Consider the following 14,493-nt stretch of genomic DNA (forward strand, 5'->3'; position numbering starts at 1 on the left):
AATCAGTCCGTCTTGTTAACTGTATGATAGTACTTTTATTGATTTAAGGCATAATTTCCTAAATTTAGCATTTACAAATACCACAATATTTTTATTTTGATATGTTTATACATTAGTTTGATGAGCATGCTTTTTCTAAATAGTAACGTTTGAATATGTAGGTTGTTAATTGGCATTATGTTTTATCAACATTAATTTACTCAATGTCTATAGTTTTAAAATTGGGAATCTTCCATTGATTCAATACAAAAATACTTCATTATATTGACTATACATAATAGATCATATGTTATGTTTGTTAAAGTATACTACTACTATTACTATTACTATTATTATTATTACTACTACTACTAATAGTAATAGTAATAATAGTAATAATAATATGCAAAATATCCACATATTTCAAACCATATTACTAATGATTGTTTATTCATTTACATTTGATTTGTAAAACTGAATAATTCGATAATATTTGTCATTAGTGTATAGAATAATCAGAGTAGAATAACTTATCTTCTACTGGTTAAAAGGATAGCAGAAAAATATTGTATTTTCCCTAAAAGTTCAAAAGGTTATATACTATTGTAAGCAAAGATGGATAGTGGCTAGCAGTGGAATCCAGTTTGACGCGCGTTTCGTCCTATCCATCTTTGCTTACAATCCTTGTGAATTAGGGCTATATCGAGGCAATACGCACAGGATGCACATATGCCAATTAGAGACTGACCAGTTGCAGCCCTAAACATCGATGGGGAGATTCAAACAAACAACACTAAGTGAATTTAGGTTATATATTATGATTTTCACTTAGTAGACGTGGGTAAATGTGTAAATCAATGAGTTAATAGTTGTTTGTTGATGTTATACTGGCGTGGATTTTGTCATCTCTTATGACCCATCAGATGTCACGAGACAAAATTGCAAGTCAGAGCATCGACTTATATTATTTTATCCCTGTGCTAAACCAATAATGTATTAACTAGCATGAGCAGCTTAGAGCCAACTTTGAGTCCGTTCAGTCCAGGACACAAATATTGGTCTCCGTTGTATGAATCGTATATTTCAGATATACTTAGTTTATATACAGGCAAACAATTATGCAAGATCAAGCCAAAAGTGATTGTGAGTGTAGGATACTGTAAATGATAAAATGAGAATAAGTTAAGAATGGTAAATCATATTGCAGTAGCCAACAGGTCAAATGAAAGCTTATGATAAAGGGAATATAAATATACACATAATCTAGTCACTTAGGAGTTATCCAATAAGGATATATGTAATAGTAGCCCGAAAAATGATTCCTAGCAGTTACTATTCATTTATTCTTCGTTCGGATATAACAGATTTACTAGGTTGGAAATGAAATATACACCAGAATACAATCAATATGATGATTATTTAGGTTGGACATTTGCGGATTTCTTGTGTGGAGTCGTAACTATCGGAATTAAACCATATCGGGGAGTCAGATAAATATCATCAATGGAAATAAATGATAATTACACAATATCACAAATTGACTGAATTTACTAGTTTAAACTATTTGGGTGCTAGCTTAGTAGTCTAAAGGTTAGGTAGCGCTCTCTGCTATCTTTAGATAGTTTGAATTTTATTCCTTATTTTTAAATTTTATTCTTGGATGTAGATGTAAACTGTTGAAAGGCCACAAACTACGAGTAAATAACTATTGATCGCCTCCTGATTTTCAAGGGTTCCCCGGTTGATGTCAGTTTGTATCGAGGTTTATTTTGCAAAAACGATTATTTTATTTTAAATAAAGTGATTGTTAGCATCCATCATAACCATAATTGGTTTATTGTATATCACTACAAATCAAGGAGTCACCAAAAGCTATTTCGGGGAGTTTTCGTATGTCTACATTGATACGGTCGTTCCTAACGATACTGGATGAATATCGTGCTTCATCATAAATCGATCGAAAGTTTAGATGTATACCAGTCAACGCCAACCCAATGATTTAATGATTAAGCATTCATCACAGAGCTTGAAGATCAAGGATGCGATCCCTGATGGGGTCATCGGTGAACATGCCGAAAGACTTCCTAAATACGACTAACCCCTCTCTAACTTTCCGTGATGTCCTAAATGGCATCAGTACGTGAAGATTAGTGTATTTTTCTCAGTTTTACAGAACGATACATTGGTTCAATATAAACTTCATCAAAATTATATGATTGATATAGTTATCATATGTATATTTTCTATTGAACTCTGTAGATTCTACAAGGTGATTCAAAATCTCATAACTTATGGATGAATATTTATTCTGATTGTATAAAATATTTACGGAATGGTTTTACAAAATATTTATGTTCTGTACTTAAAAATGATTCAAAATCAAATACATTCAATAATTCACAATTTGTCAATGAATTCGATATTCCAGGCAGTCAAAGTTTCAGTAAACGTTGGCATCAGAAACTACAAATAGACAAGTTGGAACAAAATACATCAGAATCAGAGAAACAATTTCCATTCTTTATACACTTGATTGTAAGTTTGTTAGACAGGGTTTTTACGTTTACATTTCTAACTAACAGATGAAATTCACGCTATTATTTGTACTATTGTAGTGAACAAGAACACGACTGGAGAAAATCGAATGTATTTAAGCACAACATTACAGAATATCTTATTAAAATATGAGAACCATATAGTGAACAGTTAATTTACAAAATAACAATCAATTGTCACAATTTGACTGTTCCTTCTGCGAATATCCGTCCATAGTCTCCGATTATAATTGTTCATGCATTTTCGTACCAATTGCGTGTCGTTCCCGTTCTCTCCTTATCGATCTTCTACTGAAATACCTTCAATGCCCGACCATCACCATATACTACTTATATGGATATAAGTAGACCACACCACACTATTACTATTAATATTGTTAATGGCTTTATTGAATATTATATTTTTGTTACAATATAGAATTCTCAGCACTACCACCACTAAATTAACTATTTCTGTAAATCTGGTGTTCATCTTGTTGTGCTAACGAGGTATGGCAACTTGGACCGATGCATAAATGTGCCTGGTCCTACGTTGTAGCTGACTGACTGACTGACAAAGCATTTCAACAAGTTTCCGTTTTTTATTTCTTGATCGATCCTGACAATAAATATTGGGTGATTGCCAGTTAGATGTTAGCAGTTTAGGAATTGAAATCTGAATAATGTACGGTCTTTTCGATGCATATTGTCAGCAGCCACGACTTCTCTGATTGTATTTTTTTTTGTAATTTGTACAGCGAAAGGTAGTAAACGTTTCACAAACGCATCTGAATAGGTTATATAAACCATTGATATAATGGTCTGTTAAAACAAAAAACCCAGATAACTTGTTGAAATATCTAGATAGCAGGAACAGGTAGCCCAGATATTTAAACAGGCCGCCTCATATATTGTGATGACTCATTCTTTCAAACAATATCTCTAAGATGTGTTGAATATTGTAACTAGTCTATTTACCTGCTCAGGTATATAAATGTATATACATATATATGTCATTTGAACACATAATAGTAGTTAGTGTCATATTGTCTAGTCCTTAATTCAGATTGAATTCAATTTACCAGGTTTTAATGTGTCCAGATGCTTTACATAGGTTTGATTTCCATGGAGAATCTCGGTTTCATAAACATTAGGTATACGTCTTATTAATGAGTCTCAACTTGGAGCGAAAACAAGAACTACAACTTTCTTCTGATAACCTATCGCTTGATATATCTATCTATCTAAGGAAGATTCATCAACTATTTATCGATAACTTGGTGTGTTCGTATTCAGCCTACTTTTATCGTGTTCAGACCATGAAATTCTGAGTAATAACTGTACTAAGATACTATGCTTAAAAAAGTAATCATGTATTCTTTTGGTGAAGTAATTTATCGATTATATATTAATAGCAGTGTACAGTTCAAGTTTTAAACTTTCCTAAATGTCAATCAACTACTTTGTATAAACTTTGTGTTTACTGACAATTCAGAGTGACATGTATGTATACTTGTTTACAATTCCACTATGTTTATACTATTTTATTCCCTATTTAGATTTTATACAATTTGTATGATACATGGCAGAGTATTGTCAAGATTGCCGGAACAATTATAACTTCTAAAGAATCCACTGTATATAATCCTGTACTCCTACAATGGATATTAACTACACGTCCTAAATTTGTTGAAGCTATCTTAACTTATCCAATAATTCAACTATCACATAATTATCAATGTAGTCAGTGTTTATGTAAATCAATACTTGATACCTTCTTATCTATTGGTGAAGTCCAATTGAATAATTTGTTTAGAGAGTTCTCAAATCAATACGGTTGTATTGATTATTTACTTAGGGAATCTGTACATAATCTAAATGATCGGATCACATTGTGTATACAGAATATTGATGCCTATCATTTACAGTTGAGAAATGTGAGTAGTTCTTTTATCTCATGAAGTCTTTTTATTCAACAGGCGCTAGAAACTTAATTTCAACACACCACTGTATATTTAGGTTGAAATCATTCAGGTTTTTATATCACATAGTTATTTAATTAAATGATAAAAACCAGTCTGTTAAAGAAAAGGGGAAATCCATTATTTTCTTCAATTACCTATTTCCAAACAATGACCATTTTGTGTGCGGAAATTGTTCTTTCTATTGACTTTTTGCTTTGTTAAAACTATGAACAGTCAATGTAATCTTAACATGGGATTTTCAAGGTGTAATTATCTTCCGGATTCATCGTTTTAAACTGTATGATTTTTTCTACAGACCATATAATGATATCTTCATTATTTGAAGTATACCATACCCTAAAACGAATCATAACCTAATATTTGCGTATCACATTACGAAGAATATGTTTAGCATATAGAGATTCTATTGCTAACTAAATTATATTGGATTAAGTACACTAGCTGTTCATTATTTGATAAATAATTCCATGTTTTCTATGTTCTAACATCTAATAATATTTGTCTTCCAAACATATTAACTAACTTCTAATGAATCCTGAATTGATTGAATTTAGATATTAAACACCGCTGGATACTGCCCCAGTGCCCTAGAGGTGTTCACGCACGAGAATGAAGGTTATGGGTTCGATCCTTGAGTGCGAAGTCTTGGCTGTGCACTCCTGGGGAGTCTAGTGCTAAAACGAAACGACAGTCCAATAGTTCTTAGTTTCCAGTGATTGTCTAACTAAGATCAATTTAGGATTCAAACTTCAAAAATCCTAATAAGCCCAAGATGTATGTCCATCCACGATTTTCTACCGATTACCTTCAATTGTTCAATACCAAATAAAATTTAACAATGATATTCAGGTTAATTAGATCAGACGACTTTATTACAAAAAGGATTGGTTTTCCAAGGAGTAGAATTGTATATATTTGATTGAGCATTTGTGCATTTTATTCGGTAGTCTAATATACCTTCTCGTTCACTCTTGTGTCCTCGCTCAAGTAGTCAGGTGGAGGATTAACGTGTAGCACATTGTGTATCAGTATCATATTTCGGACACCTCCCGTCATAACAGGTTTACAGAACTAAATAAGCATTCCGGATCGAATAATTTATAACATTCGTCAATTAGTCAGTAAAAATATATGACATAGAATCTGGCACACATGTGTATCGTTTCAATTTGCCACACCACATTAGCATAGTAAGATGAAATTACTTATCTAAATCTCAAAGTAGTAAGAAGTAGAAATAGTATCAGTGGTAGTCTTAAGAAAGACTGTGTATAGAAAGAGAAAAAAAAACGTTTAAGAAGATTTCAGGCCGTAGGATTTAAGGGCAGAGAAAGAGTAACATTAATTACAATTTAGTGGCTATTGGTTTGTATGCATTCATTAGTACATTAAAAAGTTGCTTTCTCTTCGGTGAGACATGGATTAAAATTCAGGAAGTCATTGAGTCCCGTAAATGCGATAGGGTCCCCACGTGATTTTATAATACCAAAGATTCATATTGTATAGATTAGATTAACAAATATAAGCGAAAAATATTTTTTAAACCAATCAAGGAAATTTATGAGTTAAGGATTACAATGAAATAGATTGTTCAACTACACATAATGGGTATAAAGCACAAAGTACAAAAGCACTAATAAACACGGGATGTAAAAAAACATTAATAAAATCGTTCACTACGTTATATCCGGTAAAGACAAGGACAAGGATGTTACGATTCTCTTCTAGACACATAAACTAGGGTTATAGGTTCGATTCCTAACAGCTCCTGCTATGTATAGTAGATTAGATCAAACTCTATTAAGAAATGACGAATGTATACTATAGATCACTCGAAATGAGTCAGTTTTATCTACTATATTCCTACTGTCAATCAGATATCCAAGATTATCTTGATTGGTCTGAAATTTTCATATGAATATTCATGTATATTAGAGTAAAGCCTGATAATGATGATGATCTAATTGGAAACAATATTGTTCGTTTATATTTGTTCTAATTTTCACGATGGAAACCTTTAATTTAGTAACTAACTAGTAAAATATTGTCTGATAGTATTTTCTTATTCACGCTAGCTCCAAACTAAGTCTTATTACAAAGTCTCTTCAAGCAACATGTATTGCTTGTAAATCTCAGCACGGATTCAAAAAGCTCGTTTGGCTTTTGCAATCTTACGTCACCTATGGCGAAGACGAGATATCCGTCTATCAGTTAAGGGACGAGTATACTGCGCAGCAGTTCTCTCTATTTGACTTTACGGCTGTGAAACATGGCCATTAAGAGTAGAAGATACTCGTAAGTTACTAGTATTTGACCACAGATGTCTTGGAAATATTGACAGCATCTGATGGGATCACGTGGTAAATAATAGTGAGGTTAAACTCAGGGTATTAGAGAATGATGGTAAATCAGTTAATGAGGTTATGAATCTTCATCGGCTGAGATGGTTGGACCACGTGTTACGTATTCCTGAACACCGATTACCACGGAGCGCATTACTGACTAGTGTTGGAGGTGGTTGGAAGAGAGTTAGGGGCGACCAAACCAAAACGTGGCATCAGTGCTTGAAGTCACTAACATGTGGTTTGAGTCGTGTTGGTAGATGTAGACTACTTGGTTTGGGTCGGTGCGACTATTGTAACCAATGTTTGGAGTTTCTGTGTGACATGACTCAGAATCGATCACAATGTTGTATGTGTATACAGTCTTTATCTTCCCTTAAACCTTGAGATTAAAATTGCTTCATAACTTTCTTCCTTCCTATACTATATCCTTATATTGAACTTATCTTTTATATATTACTACCACTAAATTTGCGCTATTTGGCTCCCATCAGCAAGGTTTACCTGTGGTCGTGCGGAAATTGATACTTTTGACCCCTTTTCACCCAGCTTTACAGTCAGGAACTTTACTACTATTTGGGCTGCGACTGGCCTCCTGTAAGACTGTGGTGTATTCACAATTGATTAATCATTGAGTAGTGACCAATGTTGTGTGTAATAAGTCCTTTTTAGTTCTGATCGAATTCTATCGATCAAGTTTGAAGGGAAATGTTGTGCATATGTAACTTTTTTGTTTATTTGTACTTTCATACAATTAGATCGCAAAATTGAAGCTTCCTAATGATCAAGATACAGGACTCACCAATAACCTATTGAAAACTTTTGATCATGTGAATTTGGCTGATTCAAATACTGTAAATTTACGTCATGCTTTATCTCATTGGGGTGCGATTCTTTTTAAGAAACTTGCGAATGGTCGTAATTTTAAACGACATTTACCTTATTACTCGGAGAAACTAAACTCTTTACTGCTCAATCTAAAATCTGCTCAAACAATGGAAACAGATGATTATCTAGAGATTGAGGTAATTAAAACAATCAAACTTTTTGGGGTAATTTAGTTTACTATATCTCTGTGATGATAGTTTAAATAAACGGAGTTTGAATATATCAAACACACTAAAATGTCTGATCAGTGTTATCGCTGTTCGAAGTTTCATTCATTGGTGATTAAGTTGAAATTATTATCCAGGATTCTGTGGAAAACGGAATGATGCTGACAAGTACCTTGAGTATTCATAATCTTCACTGCTAGTCATATTATGTTTCTTTTGTAACGTTTGAGTATTTTATGCTTGTGATACTGTATTTCTACCAAGTTTTAAGATATATTGATTGCCTCTGACTATATACAAGTTAAAACGAGACAAATCACGAGTTAATCTTCACTAGAAAACCAATGAAAACCTACAGACACTGGGCGGCCCTTTCTTCCTGGTATGGAGCTTATGATAAGCGCTCATCCACTACTCCGCCACAGGAAATCAAAGTTAATCATGTAAACCATTGGGTGTTGGCTCAGTATTCTGGAGATTAAGCGTTCTCGCGCGAGGCTGAAGGTTCTGTGTTTGTTTTCATGTGCTAGGTTCATAGATGTACATTGCTGAAGAGTCGTATACTGGTTATTACTGTTGGTCTAGCTGAAATCATTTTGTCATTTCAACTATGGGATTTCTACAAAACTCTATACTGATACCAATCACATAAAGTTAGTATGGAGTTGGGTCGTTACTGGACATTAATTTATGAAATCCACGACTGTTGAAAAGAGCGATGTTTTTAGGTTCATACTTCCGGGTTGTTAATTGTTAACAGAGATATTGCGTGACATTTCAAAATACTGATCTCAGTGGTACAGTAACATTCATTCTTTACTTTCCTCTAAATCTTGAGCTATGTGTATTTCCTAACTTTTCATTCTCCACTTTTATATTCACCTATTGTTTTACTGTATTAGCTTTCTATTCTTGTCAAATCCATCTCTTCCCAGTATTGATGTAAGGTGTAACCAGTCATAATTGTTTTCAAATCTAGTCAAATCTGCGTTCAAAAACTGGCTACCGGATATCGTAATTTCTATCAAAAATCTAAGTAAATAAAGGATTAAAGAACAATTGATTTAACGCAACTTATATAACAAAGTTAAAAATGATTTTTTTATTCTCTATCAAACTAAGGATACATTTGAAAACAAATATCACATAGCTAATCTTCGGGAACACTGATTACGTATCGCAGAACAACTGGATAAGGAATTCTGATGTTAGACGCGAGGTAATGAGCAAAGATGGTAATTAATAACTTGATGAAACTGCTAGTTGTCAACAACTGAGTTGATTGGATATGTGTTACATGTTCCCAACCAACGCCTATCTGGTTGAGCCATGTTGGATGCAGTTAGAATAGGTCAAAAGAAAACTAGCAGAGGAAACCGAAGTGTGACATCAGTCTATGAAATCATTGACTGTTGATCATCTAAGTCATGTTGGCAGGTTCAGATTAATTTAGTCAAGGTCTCCAAAATAACCGCGATTAGTAGTTGCAAACGCTGAGTAGCATGGTTCAGAACCCGCCACAATGGCACAGATGTATCAATTCTTCATATCTGTATATAGATCTTGAGTTCTAGTATTCCTTTATGTACACTTTTTCATCCCTTCTTGAACTATCTTCCCAATGTTTAATCCTTTACTTTGTATGACTACTACAGCAAGGATTTTAGTTTATTTGCTTTTTATCTTGTTAGTCTAATCTCTTTTATTGATTTTGTTACCGCAACCTGTTCTGAAACACATTTGAGAAACACTGTTTGCTGATTATGATTGACTGACATTTTTAACAATACAATTACTGTTCATCATCTAAGATTTAGACCAACAATTCCTTTAAAAGCATAAGATTTTTCTAAATATTGTAGTGAACAAGAACACGAGTGGGGACAATCAAATGTATTTGATAAGAAATTTACAGACTATCTCACTAAAATCTGACAACCATACAGTAAATAGTTAATTTGCAAACTATCAATTAGTTGTCTGAATCTTGACTGTTCCTTCTGCAAATACCAGTCAATAGTCTCCGATTATTATTGTTCATGCATGTTCATACCAATTGTGTTTCGTTCCCATTCTTTCGTTATCGATCTTTTACTAAAATACATTCTCTGACTGACCATAGTCATATACTACTTATTTGAATGTAATCAACCCACACCACAATATAACTATAAGACAATATGATTGATGATAATTAGTAGGAAAAAGTCATTGATCATTAATTTAGTGACATTATAGAATAAACATAGATTTGAATCTTGGTAGCATAATTTCCAGCTTTCTTTTAGATAATTTATTATTTTCAATAGTTGAGATCATGAGTCAATTGAAGCTAGACCACCATGGAAAACCTGGAAGCACTGCACGGCCGTTTCGTCCTATTGTAGGACTCCTAATCAGTGCGCATCCACGATCCCGCACTCGCGAGATTCGAACCCAGGACCTATCAATATCGTGCGCGAGCGCTTAACCTCTAGACCATTGCGCTGGCCGGCATCCAACGGTGTTAATGTCTAACTTCAACCGATTCACGAAGTTGAGCAACCATTTCACCAATGTCTTCGGTGCGTCGATATCTCCCAACAGACCTGGTCGAACTCGACTGGTCGCTGCTTCTCACTAGAACTCCAGGAAATACCTCTTGAAGCCAGTCAGTAGTTGTTACGTCCTTGATCTGTCTACCCACTTTCGTGCCGAAGATAACTTTTCTAATGTAGATTAAGACCTTGACGCGATAGACTGACTGGCTTAACCTTGAGGCTAGTATGCGTGAGTTCGAAGTGGGGGTAAAGAGACGAAAACTATTCTATCCCAGATTGGCTGACAAGCACGCGAGAGAAGACAAGACAAGTAGAACACTACTCGCTTTATTCTATATTCCTATCTGGTACCCGATTTCAGATTAGTGTAAAAAGACACATGAATAAATAGATAGCTAACCCAAACACAACGTACAATAATTAGGAAAATACAATTATGTCCAAAACTGGCGAGGGATTAGAGTAGAAAATAGAGTACAAAAGATTACGTCTAAATTGCAATAGCTTTGGAACAGAAAAGGCTATATCATTGATTCATACATCAAACGAAAGCTTATGATTTATAGAATAGACTAGGGGTAGAAGTAAATGTTACTGTTATACAAGCTTTGAATTAAATGAAATATCGTCCCCAAAAAAATAGCTTCCGTAGTTTGTCAAGGCTTCTTATTTCTCTGTTCACATAACTAATGAACATATGTTAATGAATATCAGAAGGGGGGTTTTGTGGATATTATAGTAATTTTCATAGTTGAAATCATGAGTCCATTGAAGCTAGACCACCATGGAAAACCTGGAAGCACTGCACGGCCGTTTCGTCTTATTATGGGACTCCTCAACAGTGCGCATCCACGATCCTGCACTCGCGAGATTCGAACCCAGGACCTACCAGTCTCACTCCAGAGCCCTTAACCTCTAGACCACTGAGCTGGTCAGCATTCAAGGTGTTAATGTCTAACTTCAACCAATCCACGATTTTGAGCAACCGTTCACCAATTGTCTTCAGTGAGTTGATATCTCTACACCAGACTTGGTAGAACTCCAAGCTTTAATAGACTCATGATTTCAACTATGAAAATACTAAATTCTCCACAAAACCTCTCTCTGATCTATTATAGTAATTTCAATAGTTGAGATCATGATTCTAGCTTCCATTGTAATTATTTTCATTATTATTCAACCCATTTTCTATCCTTTATAATTGCTTATTTTTAATTATTTACCTTGCCATAGAAACGTCTATCTTATTTACAAGTAATAATGGATCAACTTAATAAACTATTAAATGATCTTCAATTAATTCCATTTCAAACATCTATCAGTTATTCAATAGATTTTATCAATCTTATCAATGAACTACTAATAACGCGGCAACAAACTATTATTCAGCATATATTAAATAAACATTTAAAATATTATTTATCAAGATTACGTAATCATTCAACAGTTTATCAACGTATTCTACATTTATGTCAACTTGGTACATATAATTGTAAACAAATTATTAAAGAATTGATCAGTGTATTAAATTTTAAAGGATTGCCAAATTCACCCAATACTACTAATAATACTACTACTAATAACAGTAATGATAAATTTATAGATTTTCAATATTTAGAGAAACCACTTTTTAGAAGCCATGTGAAATCTCCAGGACCGGGTGGATTAGAACAGGTTTGTTGGGTTTGTTTTTATTTTTCTTTTTCTTAAAATCTTATTTAAAGATAAATTGGTTTGCGGAATTAAGTTTAATTTAAAGACAGTTTTAATTACAACTTGATTCTAACTTGATAATCACTGAAATTAGAGTGTAATGTACAAATATTTTGTTGTATTTTAAAACTCTTCATCAGTGCTCACTTAAACTAAGATGAAGTAGCCCTCTTGTTCTGTATGATTTTCAATCAGTCTCTAGTAGTTGTCAGTCGGTGTAAAAAAAACTCTCTTCGAAAGGGATTAAATCCAACGCGAAATCTAGTTATTATTCATTATAGTTTGACTCACACCCGGAGCCTTTGACCTAAAGGTCTGATCCACAAGGCAGTGTATCATCGTGAGGAGATGCAGTCCCATGGTAGGGGTGACCAACGATTGATTCATACGCCATTTGTTCCATCAGGAAACTGGAGCCCATGTACACCATTGGTTTGTATTCAGGATTTTCCAACTCTCCTAGATGGACTTTCCGTATCCACCAACCCGGTTAAAGTGCCGGACATTCGCTTTTCGTCCTCTAAATTTCGTAAACATCACCCCTGTCACGAGAAGGCAATGAGTAGGACTTCCCTGGCAGAGGCTGTATACGCGTGGCCATGTGAGAGCATTTGGAGAGGGAGAGCGGACTCTCCCCATTCTCGGCCGTACCAGGGCATTTGGGAGAGATCGATAAATTTTAACAGTCTTTAAATCATTCTTATTTCCTGAAAACAACTAACCTCTGTTTACTGATAACCACCTACTCTTTATAAGTGAATTCTATGAAATTTTCATAACGAATAGCAAAGTGTTTGGTTTTTCAAAAAATAAACCTTCACATTTGGTAAAAATCAGAATCCATTTAAGTGAAATTGCGAATTGATTTAAGTTGGAAAATGTCAGTCTTTGCAATATTGGCCTAATTGCTCACTCACTAGTGGCATGTAAATTTGTTTGTTGTTTTCCTCAAATATATTTACTTTTGAACTAGATTGAACTAAAATGAGAGAGTTCCTCAGTGCTCTTTTGTTTTCAGTAATGTATCATTCAATGCCATCTTTTGATATTCGTATGCATCAACAAGAATTACTTTTCATTCTGGGTAAAATTTGACCTTATCTTGATATTCCTACTCACTTTATTTAGTGTTGATGTTGGAAATATTACTACTCAGCTATTGAGTTCACGAGAAAATCTTTAGTGTGTTATTAAGTACTTTAATTGATCTTTTGGTAGTAACCATTATCATGGTCTCTAGCTCTTTATCTTATATAGTTCTGTCAGACACACAAACCACATTTAGGACTTCTTTTTGAACATTTAAAACCATCCCAAATCACTTCTACTGCACCTCAAAGTATTTACCACATTGGAAACTGAGAATTTAATTCAGTTCCAGATATCTCAGGACTAATTGCTTTTTTTCAAAATTATTTATTTAATGGTATTCGGTTTTTGGGCAACCAAATCATAACCCCAGACCTGATGAAATTGTTACTCTTTGTGGGATTGAAACCCCTCATATCCAGTCAGTCAGAAATTTTCCTATTTCCTCTTAAGATGTTTTCTCTTCTACGAATAATAACAACTTTTATACATTAAAATTAAACGCTTTATATGAATGAATATTTGCATACATAGTGCATGACTTATCATGTGCTTTCATCCAGCAGATAACCTTGTCCGTTAACTAGATTTTGCCAACAATCATTGTTATTCTATAATGTGTATATCTTGATAAAAGTATAATTTATAAACTATTTTCGGTATAAAAGGTAGACTAGAACATAAAAATTAGTACATCGGAGTTAGCTGCTTAGTACATATCGGCGAGGATATAATTTATGGAGGAATCAATAAAAATAAAGATTGCAAGTCCTGGATTTCGGTGCGAAATTCGTTCATCCATGTTTGAATAGCATATTTGTGTTATTGCTGATGTCAGTTTGTGATGAAAACCTTACCTTTAATTCGTAGCTCTACATCCCAATCGTAATTCCTCACATTAGGTTATAAAACTCTTTTGACCCTGGTAATTAGGTGAATTCTCTTAAAGTCACCTTGACGTCGCTTAAAGGTCATTTGTAAATTATAGTCTCACCTAAGTATCTAACCAAAGTTAATATTTACATCACTTAAAATTAGGATATAAGAAATATTCTATTTGACATCATGTACCCACTGGAAGTGAAACGGAACTATAGACTTGAGGTTAGAAGTACTAAGCGTCAATTTTACGATGGGCTAGCAGTATATACAACAAACTGCAAACGGTGAGGGGCTGCTTGGATAGTTGGTGTTGTCCTAAGAAGAGTTAGTGACGGAATTTACGAAGTTGTTGTCCAATGAATATGTCTGACACG

At 33.8% G+C, this 14,493-nt stretch overlaps 1 protein-coding gene across 1 annotated transcript in view; it reads left to right on the plus strand.

The window, feature by feature from the left end:
* Positions 1–14,493, plus strand: part of Smp_123960 (hypothetical protein) — a gene marked incomplete at its 5' end in the record, with an annotated part of 132,128 nt that overhangs the window by 99,630 nt on the left and 18,005 nt on the right. Inside the window, 5 exons of the mRNA XM_018793141.1 lie at positions 2,239–2,514; positions 4,073–4,450; positions 7,599–7,865; positions 11,669–11,756; positions 11,883–12,109. Of these exons, the coding sequence (XP_018647684.1) occupies positions 2,239–2,514; positions 4,073–4,450; positions 7,599–7,865; positions 11,669–11,756; positions 11,883–12,109 (1,236 nt within the window). The remainder of the gene's footprint in view (positions 1–2,238; positions 2,515–4,072; positions 4,451–7,598; positions 7,866–11,668; positions 11,757–11,882; positions 12,110–14,493) is intronic.

The sequence above is a fragment of the Schistosoma mansoni genome, chromosome 1, assembly GCF_000237925.1.
Source record: "Schistosoma mansoni strain Puerto Rico chromosome 1, complete genome".
NCBI classification, from domain to species: domain Eukaryota; kingdom Metazoa; phylum Platyhelminthes; class Trematoda; order Strigeidida; family Schistosomatidae; genus Schistosoma; species Schistosoma mansoni.